Here is a 25,112-nt window from a genome sequence, read left to right as displayed (position 1 = left end):
ACGTTTTTAAAAATTATAGGATTCACCTACATTATTTCTTACTTATTTTGATTCGACTCTCTATCTTTTATCTTTTTTTTTTTTTATTTCTCTTCAAGCAAACACCCTTCATTTCTATTTTATTTTTCACTTATTTTTACTCATTCATTTTATTTTTATTCATTCTATTTCTCTCCTCTTCACTAAACAACATGTAAGAAATCTCTAATTAAGAAGGGTCGTCCCAAAAAAAAAAAGATGCATTAAGAAAATTCCAACCCACACTCATGAAAAAAAAGTTGAAATTCTTACCGGATCTTTAACCATTTCTAGCAACCCCCGTTGGCTTTTAATCTTTACTGTCGACGATGTTCCAAATCCGTTTGCTAGTTGAGTCCACGCCGTGTGGTGTACACAGATTTAAAAGGTTTTAGTGTATATAGTAATAATAATAACAATACAGGAATTAATATATGGTTTCTTCACTTCTTCAACATGCGTCACTATGCTTTCTCCTAAAACAATTTACTAATTGTATGATATAATCGTTTATTTATTAGCAACAACAAATTGATCAAGAATAGTAAAAGAGAAGGTTGATCAGTTGAATTAAAAGGTGAACAAAACTTCCAGTACACTCATTGAGACTAAAGTTAATTTATCCAAAATACGTTGTTAAAGAAATCGCTCTTCTTTCCCCCCGATGGGTGTTTCAACTTTAATCATAACTAGTTAATGAAAACACATTCTAGTATGGGGAAGAGAGTGTCTCTTTAAATTTTTTAAATAAAAAATAAAGAAGTTAAATATAGTTAATAAAAAATGATAAAATAAAAAACTAATAATATAAAGTAGTGAGAAGTTAATATAGGTTAGAAAAAAATTTAAGAAATAATTTAAAGATAAAATTATTCAATGAAATATGAACACCAAATAAAATTATTTTCTTTATTATTAGTATAGATCATAACAAAATGTTAATGAAAATACTCTGGCTTTTTTGTACTTCATATAATTAATTGTTTTGTCATTTCAAAGGAAAAAAATTATAGTGCTAGCAAATACTCACGATGCGGTTGTTTTGTTGTGGTCTGACCATTTTCAACATTTAACATCCTAAAATTGTCGTTGCTTATATATACAAATGTTTATGTACCATCAAACACGAAGTGGAGTTATTTTAATTTAATTATAGGTTTCAGGTTTGAGTTATAATTACATAGTTATATTAAATATTTAAAAGGAGAATTTTATTATCTATAATAGTCTTATTGACTTTAGAGGTGACAAAATAAACCAATTTAACTCATTTTGACACACCTCACCACTAACTCGTCAAAAACAAGTGAGAGTGAACTGACCCGTCTTCTAATAATGGATTAAAGATTTTGGCTCATCCTACTTAAGGGTGGATTAGCGGATTGACTAGTCAGCCTGCCAAAAATGAAAAAATATACATATTATTTCATAAAATTAATTCAAATAAAAAAATTTATTTTTTTTAAGAGGAACAAATTTAATTAAAAACGTAAAGTATATTAATTGTTTATTCAAAATTTTATTTTAATATAATTTTTTTATAAGTATTAGAGAAATTGAATTTATAAAATAATATAAAAAAAATAAATATGTATTTTAATTTTTGAACAACACTATAAACTTAAAAAAAAAACAAAGTGACAATCCAAAAATACATACTAGTATTTACATTTAAATATATATATATATATATATATATATATATATATATATATATATATATATATATATATATATATATATGTGTGTGTGTGTGTGTGTGTGGTGGATTGACATGTTAGGTGCGACACACAATGTGAATTGACATATTGGATTCTCTATCTTATCTCGTCAAATTGATAGCGGGCTGGTATCAGCCCGTGTGACCCGACCCATTTTATCATCTCTAATTGATTTTAATAAGATTGTCTTCGAATGAGAAATACTTATGTTCTAGAAAGAAAAAATAAATAAAGAAGAAAAGCATACGTTTATATATTTCCAAATACGCACATTCATTGATTTTCTTAATTATTTCTCTTTATAAAAATATCTAGCTAGGGTTTTAACAAATCTAAGTGTACGTTGCGTAAAGTTAGTTGGTCCACATCTCGCGAGCCCCTGCGCCTGCTGTGTGAAAATGAGGGGTTGAACGAAGCAGTCTTGCAGTTGCTCTTCAAAAAGTGCAAATAAATTGGTAACACACAAGTGCTACATCATTTTAAGGTTTTGAAAAATAATAATAATTGTTTTTCAGTTGCAGAAACAGCACGCGAGCCCTGGTTGGTTGGTCCGCAATATTCTTTTTATTTTTTAAATCTGACCGCAGTGTATATATATTTCTTTTTCCTTTTCTACATTATATTATTAAATAAATAAAATCTGTTGCTAAAGCTTCCCCGAGCTGGGCCCACGAACCGACCGTACGCAATACGATAGGGACACCTCTCCAAATACACCTTCTGGTATAAAGATAATATTAAAAATTCACATTCTTATTTATCAATTCAATGGAGCTTCTCAATCTCAGCTCAGGTTACCAAGCCGAACTCGGCTTCAGCAATGTATTAAGTTCATTGGGTTCAAGTCTTCAAGATCATTGCTAGTGACTCCCAATCCTTTATAGGGTTTGGCGCATTTGGAACATTTTTAAGCTTTTTTTTAAAAAAGTATAATAAAACATAAAAATATATAGTGTATGAATGGATAAAAGTATGCAAACTTAAGTTTAGGTTACTTAATGAATTTGCAAAAGCAATCCAAATCTCACCTTTAATGGAATTGAATTTTGACTTAGTTTCTAATTTGTGTCCTAAATTATTTAAAATGACTATGTTTGCTTCTTTAAATTTTCAAGTTCTCTAATTTACAAAAGTGTTTCGATCAAATTATTTATGTCAAATTGAAACTAACACCGATAATGAAAACTGTCACGATTTGTAAGTGAAATCCATTGGAATTTAACAAAAATTATCTGGTTGAAGTATTTTTTTTAAAAAAAAAAATTAGAGGATTTGATTGAAACATTTGAAAATTTATGAACCAAATTAAATTATTTTAAATAATTTAGGGCCTAAATTAATAATTTGAACATATTTTTAAAAGTAATCAAAGTTTAAAAAATTAAAAAATGTTTGGAGCTCTTCAAACAGAAAAGTAAACGTAGTCTTAGTTTTTTTATAAAAAAAAAAAAATTATATCATACTTCAGACATGTACTTTGTGAAAGATGAAAGAAAAGTCTAAAAATGCGATAAAGAACGTGTAATTAAAAGAGAAATAGTATTCAAGGGTGATGTAATGTGGTGTAAGTAACAAAAAAGAGAAATAAAGAATGGTAAAACCATTAAAATTATTTTCAAATGTATAAATATTGTTGTTGTGAGACAAATAAACGGTTCAACTAAAAGTAAAAACACGTGCACCGTAGTATATATGCTGTTGAATTACTTGTTAAGTTACTAAGAACATAATAACATTTTAGGGTTGTGGCAATAGCAATGTTTAGAAACATTGAACCATGAAAAGAATGACACGTGTTGCAAGGTGTTTGGTAGTTGTGCATGCCGGTACGTTAAGCCATAGTACTCCGGCTAAAGTGCGAGCGAAAAGAAGGGGAGGAGGGCAAAAGAAAAAGGGTGTGATAAAAGCTAAAGTTAGAGAGTTTAGATTGCACAAGGGTTTGTCTGTAAGTTGAAACTAGCAAAGAAGTGAAGCAAAAGTCTCAGACGTGATCCAAGTGTCATCTTGTCCCCACCATGCCACCAGGGCTACGAGCTATAACCTTCCTTCAACCTCTACTATTATTTTATGTTCTATGTAGTCTTTTCACCTTTGTTTTGATAATAATTTCATATTTTTTTTCGTCATGTTGAGGGTAAACAAACTAGGTTCAAGAAAGCACAAAACACATCAAAATTAATCAATTATACCATCAAATCATCTTTCTTTCTAAAAGTAGTACTGCTAAAAGCCTACGAAAAAGTTTATTTAAAATTTACTTAAACATATTACATATAAGAAGTTCGAACTAGTATATTCTAAGCATTTCAAAATATAAATCAAACTCTTGCATCAAATTTTATTTCTTCCCCCGCAAATCAAACGATATTAACGCAAAAGTAATGGGATTAATTAACAAGTGGAAGGCACCAGAGGTAAAGAGTGGGGGGTCATAGATAATGATTGCTGATATAGACATATTATTGTTTCGGTTCCCCACGTTCAACTGAGGATGGGCAACTCCTCAAAAAGTGTAATATAAAAATTGGAAAAAGCTCTCAATCCCTTTGCTGCATGACCATCGGCCCCTGCCATCTTACTCCAACATTCCGTGGCTTATCCTATACACTCCTAGTTATCAATAAACTTTTTTACTCATCATGATTTTTTCTGACCTTTTTTATCTTCATTTTATTTTTTAATCGACTAATGTGTTACTACAATTTAAAAATTTAGAGAAATGTCTTATACACTTTACATTTTAATCCATTCATATAAGCTTAATTAAGTTGAGTATAAACTCCAAAGGAATGTGAGAGAGTACGTATTATCCTTTTCTTCTCACTATTTTATATGGGATTGTGAAACTTACGGTTTTACCTTACACATAATGTATTCACGGAGAACAAAAACTTAACTCAGATAATTAAATAGGATGTGAGTCCAATAAATTTTTAGTAATTCGTACAGATTAAAAAAGATATTTACGGAGAGAGCCTAGGAATTGTTATTGTATATCCTCCAATGTTGTTAAATAGCGGTTATAACGGCGCCATGGCGGTATCGTGTCGTGATTTTTTGGAAAAACGCCACCAAATAGCAGTGGCGTTGCGAGTTTCATATGACGGCGCCATGGCGACCGTCATAGCCTTAACAGTCGTGGTGGAATGACGGTTATGACGGAAGACAACTTTTTTTTTTTTTTGAAATTTTTGCAACACAGATTGGGTCGTGTTGGACTAACCCGACCCAACCTTAACCCGATTTTCGCATGCAAAAGGGGATGAGCAGCGCGAGCACGAACGGCAACACGCGAACTCCAGCACGATCAACGGTACCACGCGAACTCCAACATGACGACGGCGACGACAAACTCCAGCACGACGACAGCACTAGCACCACGCACCAATGACGACGACACCCCGCACCAGCGCACGCGCACGACAAACGGACGGCGACAGCGATGGCGGCAACAGCGGCGGCGACAATAGCTACCGTCTGTGACCGCAACATGGTTCTGTTTTTTTTTTTTTGTTCTTTTTTTGTTGTTGTTTTTTTTGTCCTATTTTTTTTTTTCTGTTTGACACCCTTTTTTTGGTTCTATAACTGCAACAGCAACAAAGAAAAATTAGACAGACCCTGATTGGAAGTATTGTCATACACTTATGGAAGGGGATACAAACACCATTGTTTGTAATTACTATGGAAAAATCACAAAGGGGGGAATAACCAGAGCCAAAGAATACTTGATTAGGAAGTCGGGTAACGTTGCATCTTACAAGAAAACTCCACCAAATATAGTCGAAGAGCTAAAGGAATATATGGCTAACAAAAAAAGTGGGACCACTTACAGTAGTTATGGTAGTGGTAATGTGACAAATATAAGAGATTTTGAATTTGGTGAACCAATTAGATGTGATGGAAGACTAAAAAAAGACCAATGGACAAATTTTGTAAGAATCCAAAAAATGCAATCAATCGAAGAAAAATGGAAATGTTAAGGCAAATGAACATAAGAGAGTCAATGGATAAGAATGAAGTATTGAAGGTGCATCAATATATTGCTCGTTTTTGGTACCAAGTTGGTTTGTCATTCAACCTCATTAAATTGAAAAACATTGAGAATATAGTTGCAACCATTGGTCAATATGGGCCACATTTGCTCATCCCAAGCTATCATGACATCAGAGTTCCACTCTTGAAGAAGGAAGTTGAATACACTGAAAATTTGATGAAAGGCCACAGGAAGCAATGAGTCAAGTATGATTGTACTATTATGTCCGATGCATGGACTGGTCGAAAACAAAGATGCATCATTAATTTTTTTATTATCTCTCAAGCTGGTACCATGTTTTTGAAGTCTATTGATGGCTCTGATTTTGTTAAGACAAGTGAAAAGCTTTTTGAGTTGCTTGATGCTATTGTGGAGGAAGTTGGAGAAAAGAACGTTGTTCAAGTTGTAACTAATAATGGGAGCAACTATGTTTTAGCAAGTAAGTTGTTAGAGGACAAAAGGAAACATATTTATTGGACTCCTTGTGCAGCTCATTGTATTGATTTGATGCTTGAAAACATTAGGAAGCTTCCCTTGATAAAGAATACAATTAGAAGGGCAATTAATCTAGTTGGGTTTATCTATGCCCATTCTAGTACCTTAAGTTTGTTGAGAAATTGTACAAACAAGAGGGAATTGGTGAGACATGCTATTACTAGATTTTCCACTTCTTATTTAACCTTGGAAAGGCTCCACAAAGAGAAATCCAATATTAGAAAGATGTTTATTTCTTATGAATGGATCTTAAACAAGTTATCTAAGGAGCCTAAGGGAAAAGAAGTTGCAAAGGTAGTGCTCATGCCTTCTTTTTGGAATAGTGTGGTTTACACTCTTAAAGTCATGGCTCCACTTATCAAAGTGCTTTGTCTAATGGATGGTGAAAGGAAACCAGCCATGGACTATATTTATGAAGCAATGGACAAGGCAAAAGAAACAATTATCAAGTCTTTCAACAACAATGAAAGCAAGTACAAAGATGTGTTTGCAATCATTGATAAAAGATGAAATTGTTAGCTTCATAGGCCATTGCATGCAGCTGCCCACTTCTTAAATCCAGAGTTCTTTTATGGCAACACTGATTTGGAGTTTGATTTTGAGGTCATTAATGGATTGTTTGATTGCACTAAGAAGTTGGTTCCACAATTTGATGTGCAACAGAAAATTCTAACTGAGTTGCATCTTTACAAGATTGGTGCTGAACACTTTGGTTCTGACTTTGCAATGGCTCAAAGGAAAACCCATTCTCCTAGTAAGAAACTTTTACCAAATGACAAATACAAATGTTTAGGTCACAAACTCCAAATTTGCAAAAGCTGGCTATTAAAATTTTGAGTTTGACTTGCAGTGCTTTAGGATGTGAAAGAAATTGGAGTGTATTTGAGCAAGTAATTATGACAAAACTCTAACTACGCTTTTTAATTTTTATTTAATTTTGATGGTCAAGTTTTATTTGGAGTGTATTTGAGATTGAGATCAACATTTATTTGTTATGTTGTAGATTCATTCCAAAAAAAAGAAATAGGTTTGAGCACAAGAGGTTGCATGATTTGGTGTTTGTCAAATACAACCAACAATTGAAGCAAAGATATAATGCAAGAGAAGAAATTGATCCAATTTCTCTTAATGATATTGATTTGTGCAATGCATGGCTCGTGGGAGAGATGGATGAAGATGATGATAATGATGCTAGAAATGATTTGGTATTTGAAGATGATGATGCACTAAATTGGACAACTGTGTATGAGGCTTCGGGGGTTGGAGAATGTAGGATGTATACTAGGCGGAAAAAAAGGGAAAGAAAGCAACCAACAAGTGCTGCTATTAGTTCTACTGCTGCTGTTGTCCACACTTCTAAAAAATGGGCAATGGTTGTTGGATTTCATCAAGGAAGAAAAAAGCAGTCCAAGAAAATGATGAGGATCTAGAGTTTGAGGAGGATATTAAACTTGAATATGAAGAATAAGAAATCATGGTTAATTTTGAGGCGTTTGATGGAAAAAAAAAGGGAGAGGGAGATGCTCCACTACCTTATGATAACAACGAAGATGATTATGTTGGGATTGGAGAAGATGATTAGAGCCTTAACCTTTACTTTGCACTTTGCATTATGCATTTATCCTTTATTCTGAACTCTTGAATGAGTCTATTTGGTGTTGGTACTTGGTTATTGTATGAACTCATGAAACTTTTTTAGTTTATCTGAATACAATCCATTTTTTTTAATTTTTTATTTATATTTATTTTTTATCTATTGTTTTGTTTATATATATATATATTGTCTGTCATTTGCCGCTACGCCATTCGCCATATTTTTATGTCGGATTTTTGGCTTTCCGCCATCCACCATTAACAACATTGATATCCTCTGCTGGCTAAGATTCCACATTTGTAAAGTCAGTAATATGTTTCAATAACAGACTTCACCCTGCTCAAATATCATGCCACAAAAAATTCCTAATTTAAATTGATTATAGCTAGATAGAGTACTACGTACAACTGTGTTTTTAATACAATGAAGAAAATGGATGAAAGAAAAGGGGCAACGTGCAAAATAATTAAAAGAGGGACTTTGAGAAGTTCATTTTTTGGTATATTTGAGAAGTTCCTTTTAAATTTAGAGTTGATAGACATATCTAGCTCTAATATTGCGATAAAATTTATTGGTATAAGACAAACATAATTTATGTTGTTTGAAAAATGGGTGGAGAAATAGTCATTTTGTCACTAATAAAGCTTGAGAAAAACAACACTATGACAAAAACAACAGTTAGATAATAGCATTCAGATAACGCTAAGAGGTGATATCTAATTGATACGAAACTTTCAAATAATACTTATTTAATCAAGTGTTATTTGCTAGTTATCATCATTCAACACTTATTTGAACAAGAGTTTTTTAAATTTTAAAAGAAAATAACATATGGCATTACCTACACAAAGTGTTTTATATAGTCATTACAATTTTAGGTTTAGTACTCACTATTTCATCTAGCTATCTTGAGTCCCTCTCTTCCCTCGACCCCCTAACCTCCCCCTCTAAACCCCCCATTCAAATGACATTTACCACTTACTACACATTTGCCAAGTTATTTGTGTTGTTTTTTAATGTGAAATTTGATGAAGGTGGAGATATAAGATAAATTTGATGGTTAAGGAAAAAAGAAAGAGAGAAACGAGTATTTAATCCCCTCTGTTAACAAAATTAACATTCTAACAAACTAATATTTATTGGAAAAAAATTGACGAAGATTTTCCTTCAATCTCTATTGTGCTTATGGTTTTGGGAAATTTGTCGTGGCTAATATTGGAGGTGACCTAGCATTTTAAGTGAGAGTCTTGCTCAAATCATTATTATAGATGTCACTAAAAGGGTCTTTAGAGGGTGGCACATCCTCAATATTGGCCCTTATTACCTTAAAAAAGTAAATCAGTTGTGATTTGTTTTTGTTAAAACTTGCATTTTTGTGGATTTTGTTATGTTAAGGTGTTTAAATTTGATTTAATTTGGTGAGTCTCCTCCATTAGTATGGCAAGGGGAAGCCATGACTTTGAATCGATTTAAAGAAGCATAATCCATTGGATACCTTATGGGCATCATATGATCTTTTTCACCATTCTTTGTTGTTGTTCTCTGATATGTAGTTAGGTTTTTTTCTCTTTTTTTTTAAGTTAGGATTTTTGTTGTTTGATTGGTTGTTAGGGTTTCTCCTTTGTCTTTGATTTTTGCTTATGCGTGTGTATTTATGCAATAGAAGATTGTTTCACCCTACCATCATTTTTACAAGTGTAGAGTTAAGGATTTAAATAGTATGTATGAACTCATAAGTTTTAATCTCAGTATGAAGATTATCTACCAAAAAAATTACCAGTACCAATAAAACTATATTTTGAATAATATTTATTCATTAATTAGAGTTTTTATTTATTTAAATATATTTCTAGGAATTATATATCTGAACATTAATTCTAGGTTTTTTTTATTTTGTAAGCAAAAAATATATTAAGAAAGAAGAACAAGAGGTACCTAATCCCTTAAAAGACTTAATTATAGAAAGACCTGTAAAAGAAAATATTAATCAATATTTTTTGGTTTACTATCATTTTAGTTCTTAAGTTTTTTAAAATTTGTGTTAGTCCTTGCATTTTTTTATTATCTATTTTTATTCTTTTAACTTTTTATTTATTCTTACTTTTAAATTTTTTTCGTCTTTACCTATGGTTCCTTAAAAGAATTAAAAAATAAATAATTGATAATAAATTTAGATGTTCTGTAAAACTTCGTGGTGGGTGGTGGAGAAAGAAAAACTAGACGCTTAAAGACTATTGTTTGAAGACAGAAGTAAGAAATAAAGTTAATCCACATATTTACTTCCTTTTGTCGTATAAAAAAAAATTAAATTCATATTATTTCTTGAATTAAATATTATTTAAAATATTTTAAATTTTTTTAATTCTTTTAATTAATATTTATATTTCTTCAAGTAATAATTATCATTAAAATAATATTCTATCAATTAAATTATTTTATGAGATTTTTAAAATTAAAAGCCATATATAAACATTCGTATTTTTATTATAATTTAATTTTTTATACATATAAAATAACTTTTAACATACTTTTTTTATTAATATTTGTATATTTTATAAGTATTTGTATACAATGTGCAAAATGTTTTAAAAAATTTAAAAATTACTGAATCCTTAGAGGAAAGGAGAAAACGAAGGTTTAAAACCACTTTATTCATGATAAATTTCACAACAGATTGATCATCATTAATCACCGAGCACACGTAACATAGATTCCATTAATTAAATATAATGTCACCAACTAAAAATGGAATTACTTTCGTTGCACTTCCACCTGAATATACATTGTACTCATTACTGCTGATTATTCCACTAACGGAGAGAGTTTTAGCTAGAATTTTGTAATGAATGCATCCAATTGGCGATCCTACCTTACACCCTCTAGTAATTAAACAAACTTGTATCATAGTCATAATTAAATTAAACAAACACCCCAATGCATGCCTATAAAGATTTCAATTAAAGAATTACCCACCAAACTGAATTTCCATGACTACTAATTCATATTTTGAAAATAAAAATAATATAAATTAATTTCAAAAATAAATGAGCATACTTTTAACAAGCAATTAATCAGTTTTATACTTATTTTATGAAATATAATTTTAGAACTAATTTTAAACTAGTCTTCCACAACGAAGTTTGAAATCAATTTAGCCAAATTATAAAAAAATGGTTTGATTTTGAAATTTAATACATATATATATATATATGTATAATAAAAATTAAATTATATTTTATTTCATATCTTTTATTTGACTGCTTGTTTTGTTTCATATATTTTATTTACTGCTTATTTCATATAGAAATTTTGTAATTAAGCCTTTAATTAATCATAACAATCAATAAAATAATGAGAGGCATAAAGTGTGTATGTTTTACTTTGAAGAAATAATTATTTTTTATCTTTACAAAAATTTAAACATAATTATTTTGAAAATCAAACTAAAATTAATATACATAAAATTCATGGATAAAGTTTTGTGAATATAATATTATTGACTACTTACTACTCAGGTCAATAACTGTTCTGGCACGGAAACACATGCATAGCATCATGTATCGTTTGTGTTGCTGAATGCATGATGGCTAATAATTACAAATATCAATGTCCATTTACTTTTTGAAAAACAAATATTTAAGACAAATACTGTAATTAACAAGTTATAATTCTTAGGAAAATATTAATTATATAAGTTATAGTGATAAGAATATTTTTTTTATAAAAAAAGTGCTCTTATTAAAGGAGTTAGAATATAATCATGAATATGTTACAAGAATATATTTTTAAAATATGTTACCAAAAGTAATTTAGAATATAATTATAATTTTATTTAAGTACTTAGATGTGATACTAATAAATGAGGGTGAAAACAAAAGCCTTTCTTCATTTTCTAAAATCACAAATATTTTGAAACAAATCAAAATATTCAAAAAATACATATAATATGAGATGAAAATAATTCAGACATTTATCATAGATATAACTTATAAGAGAGATAGTAAAAATCATATTAAAAAGTGAAAAACAATTTTAACATAAATGAAGATGTTAATTCCAGTACATTCGTTAATTGGTACATTGTCCTCGTAAGTGGATAGGTAAAAAGAAATGGAAGTAATAATATAGGTTAACAAGTTAAAACATTTTTTTAAAAAAAAGTTATTAGTAAATTTTTATTCTTATTTTCAGTGTATTTTATCATTTTTTTAATAACAATTATATGTATTAATTTCTTAATATCTTTAAACACTCAATAATGAGTTTTTTTAATTTTTATTACACTATAATTAAATAAATTAATGTATAAAATTATTTAATTAAAAATATAATAATAATACATTAACAATATCGAAAAAATTCAATAAAAATATTTATTATCAATTTTTAGTCATTGTTCTAAGAAAAAATTGTTAATAAAATCACATTTTTTTGGAATGTCGTTGTAACTTGTTCAAAGGTTTCGATTAGTGAATGGGGAGTGGCAGTAGTGCCAGTGAAAACTGAGATAAACAACAATAAAGTGAAACGCAACACGGACTATACTCTATATTTAATCGATACATGATCATAATTGGTTTATATGTCCCCCTCAAAATAATACTTACAATTATATCAATAATAATAAGATTAAGAAACGAGAACAAACAAAGTTTCGAAGTGTGTAATTCAGAATGATTACCCTCTTAATATATTTTACCCTTACAAATAAACATTTACATTCATGTGCCAACCACCATCTCCCATAAATTTAATTAAAATCTTGGATATATAACACGCCATTTGACTGAGTGGTCCTGCTGTAAAAAAATATGGTTAAGCATGGTATGATACAACTATTCTTTTCTTTGGTACAACACGATGAGAATAATTTGTCTTATTAACGCCTTATTTCGTGATCGTCATAGTCCATATCTTTTTGAATGACCTTAATTTTTCTATGTTCCATCTCATTACAAAATAATGGATTTAGGACGACCTTTTGAATCTCTCTGCATTTCTAGATTATGGTATAAAATATCTCCATTTAATCCTGCTAATAACCTTCGCTTACCACTATGTTGAATTGTTCATTGTAAACATTAAAGACATATTACAATGTGTAAACAGGAGGAACAAGTTGCATGAAATCATTGAGATGTAGACATAAGAACACTTAGCGGTAACATGTGCGAGCAGGAAATGCATGTGTTATGTTTATAAAAAATAAAAAAAAATCACGGTTACACCACATTGTATTCAAGTTAATGTTAAAAACTTTCCCGTAATATCCCTCGTGTGGGTTACATAACTCCTCTACTAGGAATTTATTGTGTTTCCATGTGAAAACTGCGAACATGGGTTAGCCTTTGCATGATATTCCTTGTCGTTGCTCTCCTCTATTGGCAAAAATGTAGCTAGCCTTATAGGTTGCTTGAACCAACAAAGTAATTGACAAATTTTGTGTCCCCTTAATTAAGTATGTACTAAATAAATGGATTCAACAAGATTAAAATCGCATGGCCATAATGTTGTCCTTGATCATATGCTTGACTTAAGATTTGATCAAGCCAATTTGTGGCTTCTTAATTTTTGGCATAGACATTTTTGTAATATCAATTGAATGACAATTGATTCAAGGCATATCTGAAAAAGTGCAAGCACAAATTGTCAATATTGTTATAAAGAGAATACATACATACATATATTTTTTTATTATTGATAAATATTAATTGTTAATTTATTATTTTTTTAACAAAAAAGAATTGAACCCGCAACCTTAAGGCCTTCATGAAATTCTTGGTAATGTATCAAATGTAGTAAACATAGGCTATTTGTGATAGTGATCATCCATTATCTTGTTATGAATAAACACTTTTTATTGATTTGTGTCCTTCGTTTTTATTAGAAATTTATTTGTTGTAAATGTTGGAACTCCGAAGTTTTTTCTTTTTTTTTTGTCGAGCAAGTGGAACTCCAAAGTTAGTTAATGTTTATTTGTAAAATCTGTACTATTATGATAAAAGTAAAACAATAAATAGTTGTTTTTACATGTTATCTTGTTAGATAAAAATGATTCTGGTATGTTATAAAAAAAAACTACTACCAATCTAATTATCCCTAATCGATTCTGGTTCAAAAATTCTTCATGTTCACCCGTACCATCTCTCAAACTGTACCATAAATGGACCTTTTTTAAAAGACCACCATAACTTAACACCAATCCCACCGCATACTATGTCAGCTACAGCCGCATAGGCCTTTTCATTAATTAAAAGAAAACAAATCGCATCACATAATCTCACAAGGACGGATAACTTGTTTCCTTCCTTTTTTTTCCCAAGAAAAAACAAACATTTTGGGCAATGTCGAAGGAAAAGGAATATACCGGTCGAGAAAAACCAAGAATTCAACAATAACAAGAAAAATCTTTCACATTTGCCATATTTCCATACAAAAAAAAACAAGACAAATATTTGGACCATTCGCCGTCTTGCCACTTATTCATTGTGTGATCTCTGAAGTGCGACTACTAGTGCTTTTCTTTTATATTATCGTTCATATTCATATAATCATATAATGACACGAGCAAAACTCCCATGCCAAGCAAATCAGAGTCTTTTAAAAAATACACAAAACGACTTCATTCCCTTCTTTAAAAAAGGAGCATAATCAAACCAATGAAAGACTACACGCATACACAGACCATTTCAAAATTCTCCCCTTTCAATTGCTTCCGTGAGAACGATGAGAAAGTCAGACAAAAACCCCATGTGTGTGATCTTCAAATTGGTGCGGTGTTTTGGACAAGGAACAAATGGGTATGTACAATTGGGCCATAGCCCAATAGGGCTATTACCAAAGGGTCATTTGGCAGTGTATGTGGGTGAATCTGAAGATGAGAAGCAACGTGTATTGGTACCGGTTACTTACTTTAATCACCCTCTTCTTGGGAAGCTATTGGAGGATGCTGAGAAAGTTTATGGATTTGATCATCCGGGTGTAATAACCATACCATGCAGAGTCTCTGAGTTTGAGAGAGTTCAGAAGATTATTGCCACCACTAGAGGCTACCATAGATGCCTTAGAATTTGTTGCTCCATCAAGTAGTAGAAAGAAAATTTTTCTCAATACCATGCTCTAATAAGAACCAAGGGAATTCTGATTCGGTTTACGAGTTTGTAACTCAAAAGGTTTTCTATTGTTCTATAAATGTAATGTTATTGAACTCAATTGATAGTGGATCAATTGTCAAACCAGGAAGTCATTATTAGGTGAATTGAATGAAATGGGGTGTTTTTATCTATTTTTTATATAATAAAATTGTGCATATTTTAAATTTATAAATTCTACACTAAAGATATCATATATGTCATGTAAATATTAAACTAAGGTTGCTGGTTAACGTTCACTCTAAAATGAGATGATATGTCATGTAAATATTAAACTAAGGTTGCTGGTTAACGTTCAGTCTAAAATGAGATGAGGTAGAAAGATGAGAGAAATAAAAAATAAATAATAAAAGATTAAAATAAAAATAATAAATGTTATAAGTGATATAATTAAAAAGAAGAATAAAAGGTGATAAATGTTATAAGTAATAAGAAAAAAATATAAATTTAGATAAAAGAAAAATCAGGTGAATTACTATATTTTTTTTCTTAAAAGCAATGCTCTAGCCTCTAGTGTAACAGTAATATATCATTATTTTGAAAAGATCAAGAACTTGGTTGAAACCCCATAGAGCTTATAAAGCACACCAGAGAAGGAGTTCAAATCCTCATTTTACAAATATGCAACTCATAACATTTATGTCTTTTTTCATTTTGCAAAATCAAAGGTGATTAACAAGGTTAGAAATCCTTTAAAAAAAAAAACAATGTTAGAAAAAGTTAATTATACCGTAAAAGGTAAAAACTCTAAATTTTTTTAAATCTATCTAAAAAAATTAACAAGTACTATTTTTAATAAATAATCCAGATAAATATTTAATTAAATTTTCCTTTATTAATTGCTTGATATTTAAAATAAAAAAAACCAAGTCACTGGTTATTGAATATTCTAAGGATATGGAGTTAGTGATAGCAGACTGTAAAAGCACTAATACACCAATTTTCGGAGAAAATTTAAACTCAATAACAGTTCAAGCTTCATTACAATCACTGCTAATCCACCCTGATCTACTGTAACTCTTTTTTTCTATTCTCGTCGAAATTTTAGACCTATATTGTTTATAATCAATTTCATGAAAGGAAAGTAACAGATCAGAGTAAGAACTAACAAAATCTTCTTGATTTGAAGGAGCGGAGTTTAAGAAAATAGAGACAAGTAAACTAACTAATCTTATATTATGTAGAAGGTATTAGTATTACACTTGTATACATGACCAATGCACATAACACGTATGCTATTGGGCTACTCTAGTTTAGAGAAAATTTGACACAAGCAGCAGAAACCAGTAGGCAGAATGCAATAGAGAAATATTACATCATCAACCGGGCTTTAAAGCTTTTGTGTACAAAACCCAAAATCAAGCACTGTAGCCTCTGTTTGATGGATGGAATAGCCCAGCATTGTAGCCTTCACAGGCTGCCAAACAAGCCTCTTCCATGGAGGCCTCAGAAACGCCACTGTTGCAAATGTTGGCGAATGCTCGCATGTGTTTCATGCCATACTGAGTCAGTGTCCCACAGTGAGTTTCAAACACCCGAACCTGCAACCAAAGTTGTATATCAATAATCAGTTAATACTTAATAGCAATGTACAATAATAGTTAAACTAATAGGGTAAATAGCTTATTTAGTCCTAAACTATGTGTTTGCTTCGTGTTTGCTTGACAATTTTTTCCTATATTTTTTGAAATTACCAATTTAGTCACGGATTAATTTGTCAGTAAGTAGTATAGTTTCAGAATAACTCGGACACTAAGTGACTTAAAGGTTCAAAGACTAATTTGTTACAACATTTTACACATTTTTTTAAACTAAATTTGGTCATTTAAAAAATGTAGAAATTAAATTATCACTAAATGGATTTTTTTTGTGTGCAATATGTACATCAATCCAATTCTTGGACAGGGATTGGTCCAATCTCTCTTCAGAGATTGGCTAGTCTTGTGCATGATCAATAAGAAAACAGTGAAAGAAAAACACATGTGCAATGAATGTTAAAAGGAATAAGAAGATTCAGTTCTTTATGATTACCATTGATTTTAGGCATGTCCAGTCATCAACAAGGGACGAACCAGGAGCCCTCACGGATTGTAGAACAGAAGAACCTTTTCCTGGTCCATACAGTAAAACTCCAATCAATTCCACGCTACCATCTATGTGTTTCCTATGCTTCACTGTCTCCGCAATTTGTTTGAGGATGTCTGTCTTATTTTCTGACTGATGGTTTGATCTCTGATACTGTAAAAAGAACCAATTTTTATGGATGGATGTTATTACAAGAGTAATAGTATTTGAGCAAGAGTTTTGATCATTTGAAAATAAGGACATAAGGTGAAAATAACCGTACCATTTGCCACATGAACAAAAGTTCTGCATCTCTTTGGTTAACAACTTCCATTTTAGTTTCTAGCCTGCCGTTTTGTGGAGGGAAGTTCACAGTGGCAGGATCAAAACCTTGGTATAAATAAAGCTTTTCAGCTGTGATGTTGGTATCACCATATTGCATCACATGAGAACCCATCGCATAGTTGTTAAAATTTGAAGTCCGTTGCTTTACCTGCACAATAATAGCTTTGTTTTTTTGTTCTTTTTTCATGTTGATATTGAAAATGCACAATGTTGAAGTTAATTAAAAAATATCTTACCGATTTGTATTGTTGTTTCACGGATTCCCTTTTTAGATTGTGAGCCTCACTACAGAAAATTCAAGTACCACAGGTCAGTTTCATCATTCAAACAGAGGGGAAGTTAATGCTTAGGGTGCCAAAGCATGATCAACAAACAGAGAAAAAAAATAGAATACTACAATTAGTGTTATTTAGTTCACCTAAGATTATAATATCTTGGCAGGTTTCTAATCATTTGGATTAGAATATTAAGCATGGTATATGGGTTGAACACAAAAGAACACTATATTGGTACCTATCTTCCATCCAAGCAACGCTGTACAAATCCCCTAGGCAAGTGATGTACTCTGGAGGTGGAGAAGGATCCATTCCAGGACAATAAGTTCCCCAACTATTCTCTTGTGCATTTGATGCAGTTGTGACATAAATATTCAGATCCTTAGGCATTATACCCTCAAACACGCTCCCACTTTCACAAGCTTCCACGTATATAACCTACATGACCAACATAGTAGCACACACTCCTTAATAACTTACCATAAGTAAAGTGGCATCATTTCCAGTCATGATATAGTAGAGAAATGAATTTTTTACCATCTCCTTGTAACTTCCAGATGCATGTTTCTTCTTCAAGACATCAATAAAATCCATGGCATAAAGGTATGGCATGTTTGGCATCCCTACAATCAGATAGGAAATGAATAAGCTATAATTAATGTCTTTATCTGATATAAACATAGTTCTGGATTGATGATTTTTACACCCTTAGATAATTTTATTTTATGCAACTATATTCATATTAAAATTTACCTTCTTGACTAAAGTATGAAGGTTCATAATTAGAACCCAAGAAAGAAAAAAAGTCTTTAGGATCTGATTTTTATGTTTTTTACTTAAATCATTGAACTAAAAGAACCGGAATAAAAAAAAATTCATTCTTGACTCACCAAGTATTCCAGGACCTCCATGATCAGAGTAGTATATAAATATTCTGTCCTCGGGTTTGCTGTTGATCACTTTGCCACTTCCTCCCTTCAATTTACTCTTGTCTCCAAGAATAACAGCAAAGAGGTTCTCCGTCGTCACATTATCACCGGTGTAATCCTAAAAAACAAAAAAGCATCCTATCAAAGGGACAGATTCAATGAACAGAAGAGAACAACACAAAAGAAGCAATTATCTTAATAATATAGGTAACTACCCCTTTAATATTTGATACTAAGATGATTAATGACTAATCTGTTTAGACCATGTAGCTAGTGCTAGCTTATGAATTGACCATCAAATTATTACTATTTGGAAAATATCATCAACAGGAACGCAAACTTTTACACATCTATTTTATTTGTCAAGACATCTCACCCCGCTAATGTCTATCAACAACGCAATAATTGTGTTAACAAATGTTCTCTTCTAGTAACTTTTATCTGGTCAAATATATTAGATTTTAAGTTACTCTATTATGATGGATACGCACCACAATTTCTCTAATTAATTCAATTACCAGCAACAACAGTTTCAAAGGGAGTTGTTTTTCTTCTTAAAAAAGTTGATTCGCGAGTCAAGTATATGATATCAACGTACCTTTCCATAAAAAAGAATTTCAACTTACAAGATGCTCCGGCTCACAGGCCAACCATGACATAAATGTTATAGTATGGATCTTAGTATTGTGTAAGGGGGGCCATGGACCCCCCCAATTTATTTATTTCTAAAAATACTTTATATTTGACACCAATAAGATTTTATCAAAATTCTAAATAAAAGTTATTTATTATTCCATTACTAATGATTTTAATCCCATTAAGTCATTAAAAAAGTATAAAAGAATTTTAAATTATAAATTTTAGTCATTAAAAGGACACAAAGAAGGTAATGTTTAGTTACTTTATTATGTTTTATAAGACAACTTTATCATAATATTATACTTTTTAAGTTTTTGTTTTTGTTTTATAAAATCAACTTTCATGACTAATGGGGCTAGATGAGCTTAATTTGTTTTAAAAAGATAGTATTTACTCTATACTTTTCTTTTCCTTGTCTCTCCATTGCATAGTCCATTTTATTTCACATACCTCTCTATTTTCTTCCTATTTTTATCCCTGTTCAAAGGATGTTGTGAGAAATTAACGTTGATATATAATTACTCTACTTCAAAAACATAAAAAAAAAAAAAAAAGTCTAAATCGCACGTTCCCGAACAGACATGTTGCACCACTTTATTTTCAAAAAGGAAAAGAAAAGAGAGTAGCCAAAAATAAGAAAGAATGACATGCGATGGTAGCAGAATTAACTAATCAGCAGCTAAGGAAATCCCTCTTTAAGCACTTAATTTTGTTAGCTTAAATTATACGTTAGAGAATGAACCAAAAAAAAAAAAAAAAAACTCACCTTAGGAACACCAGCATACAGATCTTCTCCCTCAGGGTGGTTGATGATGACTCCATGTCTAGGATTCAACTCGTTGGTAGCTATGTCATCGTACATAAACACCACTATGTTCTCTTCTTTTAGTCCACCTTTTATCAGCAACTGGTACGCATGGCACACATCTGCCTGTTTTTAATTTAATTCAATTCATCACAACATCCATAAATCAAAAACACAGAGCAACTCAAAACATTAAACTAATTAATTAATTTTAGAAAATAAATAAAAACACCGAAACCAAATTAACTTACTTGATGCCTGTAGTTTCCGTAGCCGTTTGAACCAGCCACGAGAACCGCCCATCGTGTTCCCACTTCATCCGAGTCAGCATCCACCGGTTCAGTCGGTAACTTTATGACTGAGTCCCACTCCTTCCGGTTCGGCCTCGCGGCTGCACCGTGCACTCTCACCAGCACCACCATCATCCATAATACGACGCTGTACCACGTCGTTTTGCTTATAATGGAGCGATCAAGCGCCATATATATCAGCTGAGAAAAACAAACTCACTCGGTCACTCACACACACAGGAACAGGGGGTTGGGTTGGTAAAGCAGAGGAGTGAAGAGAGGTTTTATTAAGCGAAATTGACTCAGTTAAAGACAATATGCCATGCAAATTTAGAGCGTGACACGTTCCAAATCAAAACGGTTTGGGATGCGTGTCTTCTTGGACTGCGAAAATTCTGTGATTTTTTTTTGGAAGCTGCCTTTGGTTTAGTATAGAGTACTTATATTTATATATCCCCTGGGCCACCTTTGCTTTCGATTAATTAAATTAAACATTAATTATTATAGGAGCAAACTTATGTAGGATTCCTGAAAGCGAACTTATATATAAAAATTCAAATATTTTTAATTCAATATATATACGTGTTATAGTCTTAATTTATTGAAATTTAAAAATCGACCTATATCTACGTGTGCATTTTATAGATAAATTCAATTTTGAAACATCTAATGATGTATATGATCTGTAAGGTTGGAATACAAATAGGTTTTCCTATGTTTTTCATATTTTTTGTCACTGAGAAGCAGACTTTAGGACTTGGGTTCTTCATGATTGATTTGGTGACTTTATCTTTAAATAACGTTGATATTCATGAATCTATACCTAATTTTTATTTTTTTTTAATTTCCAATTATTTTATATTTCTTCTATCATTTCATACAACGGAATTATTTCTCTTTTTTTTTTCCTCTCTCTCACCGAAAATATTTTGTATCAATTATTTTCCATCACTAATTTTTTTTGCAAAATCGTTTATCAATTGTATTCTTGCGCTAGCTCCGTGTGGTACTAAAACTAAAATCATCATATCAATAACACAACCAACCCAGAGGTGTCCTTAGGGCATAGCAACCCAAATGCGAGTTTTGAAGGACAGCATATTCATTCATGTGTCCCCCAACTTCTATTTCAACGTAGACATGCAAATTTAGAATAATTAGAAATTAGAGCGTCTGATATAAATAACACAATAGGATAAGAACTAAAATTCAAATTTATATTGAAATAAAATAAAAAACAAGCACGGTGGAATTAAGTAAATTAAAGATGACCTAAAAAAAGTAAATTAAAGATGATTATTTAATTAAATAATATAACAAGTCGTCTTATCATTCTTCGACCTATATCACCTTTGGCGACATTATGACTTCAACTTCTATATTAATTAGTGGCAGATCCGGAAGATTTCTTTAGTGGGGCAAAAAAATATCATATATAAATAATAAATGATATTTTTCTTTAGTCTTAATTATAAGCAATAATGATAAATTTTTAAATTTATTTAGAGTTAAATGTCTTTTATATTCTTAATTTATTAGCAACTCTATTTATTAGATATTCTTTCATTGGATTATGAGTATTAATATTAAATGAGACCAACTTATAATATTTAAATTTAAGGATATTTTTAGAATAAAATTTAAATTTATGGTAGTATTAATTTATATTATGTTGCTTATATGTAGGATCGGAGAAAATAATGTATAATATTTTCACAGATGAAAAATATTATTAGTTTTACAAAATACATAATTTTATGATATAAAAAAATCAAAATATCTAATCTTTTATAAATTTAAAAGGATAAAGTGGATAAATTTGATATCAATTTGTTTTCTCTTTTATGAGTTTTATCTTTTAAAAGTTCTTATATATTTTTCTAAAAAATTATTTTGTGGGAGCAACACCTATTTTTCTCTAGGAACAAAAATATTAATTATTTAACAAATTCAAGTAAAAATAAATTACTTAGTGGGGACAATTGTCCCCATAAATGACAATGTAGATTCGTGTTTAATATTAATCATCGTCTGCCTAATTATCTCAAACAAGATATTAAAATAGTTTCTTACTAACATGCATACTCTTAGAGTTCAAGTTCGACATTGGATAGAACTTAATAAGTTAAACAACTTATAAGTGGAAAAAAAACCACAAATCTAATGCTTTAAAATTTTAAGTTGAAGTGTAATATCAAATTCACTTTTATGTTGTGCCTGTGATTCAATGATAAAGATTATGCATTCTTACTAATTAACGATTTTTTCATCTAAAACCCTAATATTTAAGACATATTTAAAATTGTAAGTCTTTGTTAATGAAATGACATCAATAACTTCCAAGGAATGAATTAAATTATTTTAAAATTGTTTCACATTCAACCTTTAATCTCAAAAGAATCAATTATATTCAAAATTGTAAAAAAAAGAAAGTTATTTTACCCAAATCCTAACCCATCTAAATTCACAAACAAACTCAATTAAACCAATTAAAAGAGTAAGAATTGGAACAGATTGGGTGCACTAATATTTTATATTAATTCGGTCAACTTGACCTATGATAGATCTTTAAGTCACATTTAAAATTTTTCACCAAATTAACAAGTTACAACGAGTAGGTTAATTATGTCACCGCAAATGACAACTCTTCAAATGAACATTTTCCTTCAGCCATCAACCTATCCTTCAGGAATCACACACCTAATGAATCTAACGAAAAAGCAGCAACTTAACTATATCACCACCTATAACAACCCTTCAAATAGATTATCATCTTCCCCTCAGATATAACCTTCAATGTCTCAAATTCTTGATCTATAAATTGCTAATAATCAATCACTCATAATAAAAATAACAATTCTTTAAAGTTTTATTTTGATTTGAAGTCCCCAACAGTCCAACACTATCACCGGAAACCAAATAATGAAAAAATAGCAAATTTTTGAGTTCAATACTATTTAAAATTACAAAGAAAATCATTGAAACAAACTTCACTATCAATTTATACAAAGAAAAAATATTAACGGACTATTTAACATCCTCCTATTAAGTAAAATACTGTAAATATATACGACATACGTTGCATATTTATTCAAACTAACAGTAGAGTTTTATGAATTAGTCTTTTGCAAGAAAGACATTTATTAGGTGTTAGTGCTACTAATTCCGGTAAAAAAAAAAAAACTTATACAACGTATGTAACATATATTTTCGTACTCCATTTTGTATTTTTTTTTAAAAAAAATTATGTATAATATGATTGTAACCAATCTGTATGTTTATTTAAATCAAATTATGATTTTTTTTCTTTATCTCTAGTATTTTCATAAACGATTCTGTAAATTTAATAACACGTATTAAACTAATCACATAGGCAACTCATAGTATTCCCATATATGATGTGTATTGCATTGTATATATATATTTTAGGCCAAGCGATTGATGAATGTGATAAGGTTCAAACCAAGATTATGAGCTCATGAATTCTACCGAATAATTAAACTAGATAGACGGTGAAAATATCTAGTACTTGCAAGTTGCAATTGTCGTGATTTGTATAATTCTTTCCGGAGAAATAACTATTGCGGCTTTTAAACGACATATTTGTATGACTAATCAATTGAGTATTGAAAGAATCCACTAACCCAGCAAAGAATATTATCCTTAGTTGTTTTAATTAGTATTGATTAGGACTGAATAATTAAATCAAAATATTTTTTTTCGTCTTTCATGTTTCAACTTTCAAGTGGCTATATAAGGCCAAACACGGCACTGGGATTTGTTTAGAAAATTATTTACTATTCAATCTATGGTCTTAATACGTGGTTTAGACATTAGATTTTCTATGTGGCTTAAGTTAGTGTTTATGTAGGCCCAATGTTTTATATCCTTGGCTGCCACAGTTAGGTTAGGTAAGCTGCAGCCATCACCCTGCCCAAAAATTTTGTTGCACCGATTGTGTATATCTGAATGCAAACGCCTTAGGAAATCCAAGACAACCTAATATGAAAGCAGAGCAATGGAAGAGCTATTACAGTTAAATAAAATACAATTAGTTATGTAATTAGTATGTTAATAAGTAGTTGGTTAGCTAGGTTCTGTTCAATTTTATTCTGTCATATTCTACCGCTCCATTCAATTAGGAATATAAGGTGAGTTTAATAGTTAAAATGAAAAGAAAAAATTATTAATTAATATTTCTCAATAAAAGAAAAAACTGCTCCATTCAATCGTTTTTGAACCATCCTTGGAGCTTGTAGAAACTGTAGCATGGGAATATCCCAAGCTGATTAAACTACTTATGTTATCAATTTACTTTGGTTATAGTATCAAAGTATGGGAATGCCGAATGCGGGGTGAGAAGTGAAGAACAAAGTGATTTTATTTTATTTTATTTTTTTTCTGACTGAAAGGTGCTAACGCACGTGAAGAACAAAGTGATAAGTTAGCGTGTGAACAGGTAATTTTGATTTTTTTTTTCACATGGGAAAGTTGAAAACAACGATGGGGAAGATAGAGTTAAAGTTGTCATTCTGGTTTTATTTTTTTTAACTCATTTATCTAAATTTAATACCAACTATCCATACTAATTTTTCATTAAATTAATAGTAAAAAAAATTAAGTGCTCACCTCATCTAGTTTGGTGGTATAAATCGTCCTTGAACAGATATTTCTTTTTCCTTTTAAACATATTAATCAAAGTATGTTTTTCGATTGTAACTAGGAAAAAATGCTTTATTAAAAAATGAAATTT

General features: G+C 30.3%; 2 protein-coding genes across 2 annotated transcripts; one reads left to right on the top strand and one right to left on the bottom strand.

The window, feature by feature from the left end:
• Positions 1–14,587: 14,587 nt before the first annotated feature.
• Positions 14,588–14,950, top strand: LOC114393565 (auxin-responsive protein SAUR36-like). The gene has a single exon (XM_028354918.1). It carries the CDS (start codon positions 14,588–14,590, stop codon positions 14,948–14,950), a length of 363 nt encoding a protein of 120 aa, XP_028210719.1.
• A 1,209-nt stretch (positions 14,951–16,159) lies between these two features.
• LOC114394179 (vacuolar-processing enzyme) lies at positions 16,160–20,788 on the bottom strand. The gene is made up of 9 exons (XM_028355812.1): positions 20,321–20,788; positions 20,031–20,195; positions 18,587–18,743; positions 18,234–18,319; positions 17,935–18,134; positions 17,658–17,706; positions 17,360–17,569; positions 17,044–17,250; positions 16,160–16,553 (listed from the first exon to the last, which is right to left on the bottom strand). The coding sequence occupies exons 1-9, from the start codon at positions 20,549–20,551 to the stop codon at positions 16,371–16,373; spliced, it is 1,488 nt and encodes a 495-aa protein (XP_028211613.1). The 5' UTR covers positions 20,552–20,788; the 3' UTR covers positions 16,160–16,370.
• Positions 20,789–25,112: the final 4,324 nt, after the last annotated feature.

Source organism: Glycine soja, chromosome 17 (genome assembly GCF_004193775.1).
Source record: "Glycine soja cultivar W05 chromosome 17, ASM419377v2, whole genome shotgun sequence".
NCBI lineage: Eukaryota > Viridiplantae > Streptophyta > Magnoliopsida > Fabales > Fabaceae > Glycine > Glycine soja.
The sequence above is the reverse complement of the archived record's forward strand: the minus strand, read 5'-3'. Positions and strand labels throughout refer to the sequence as shown.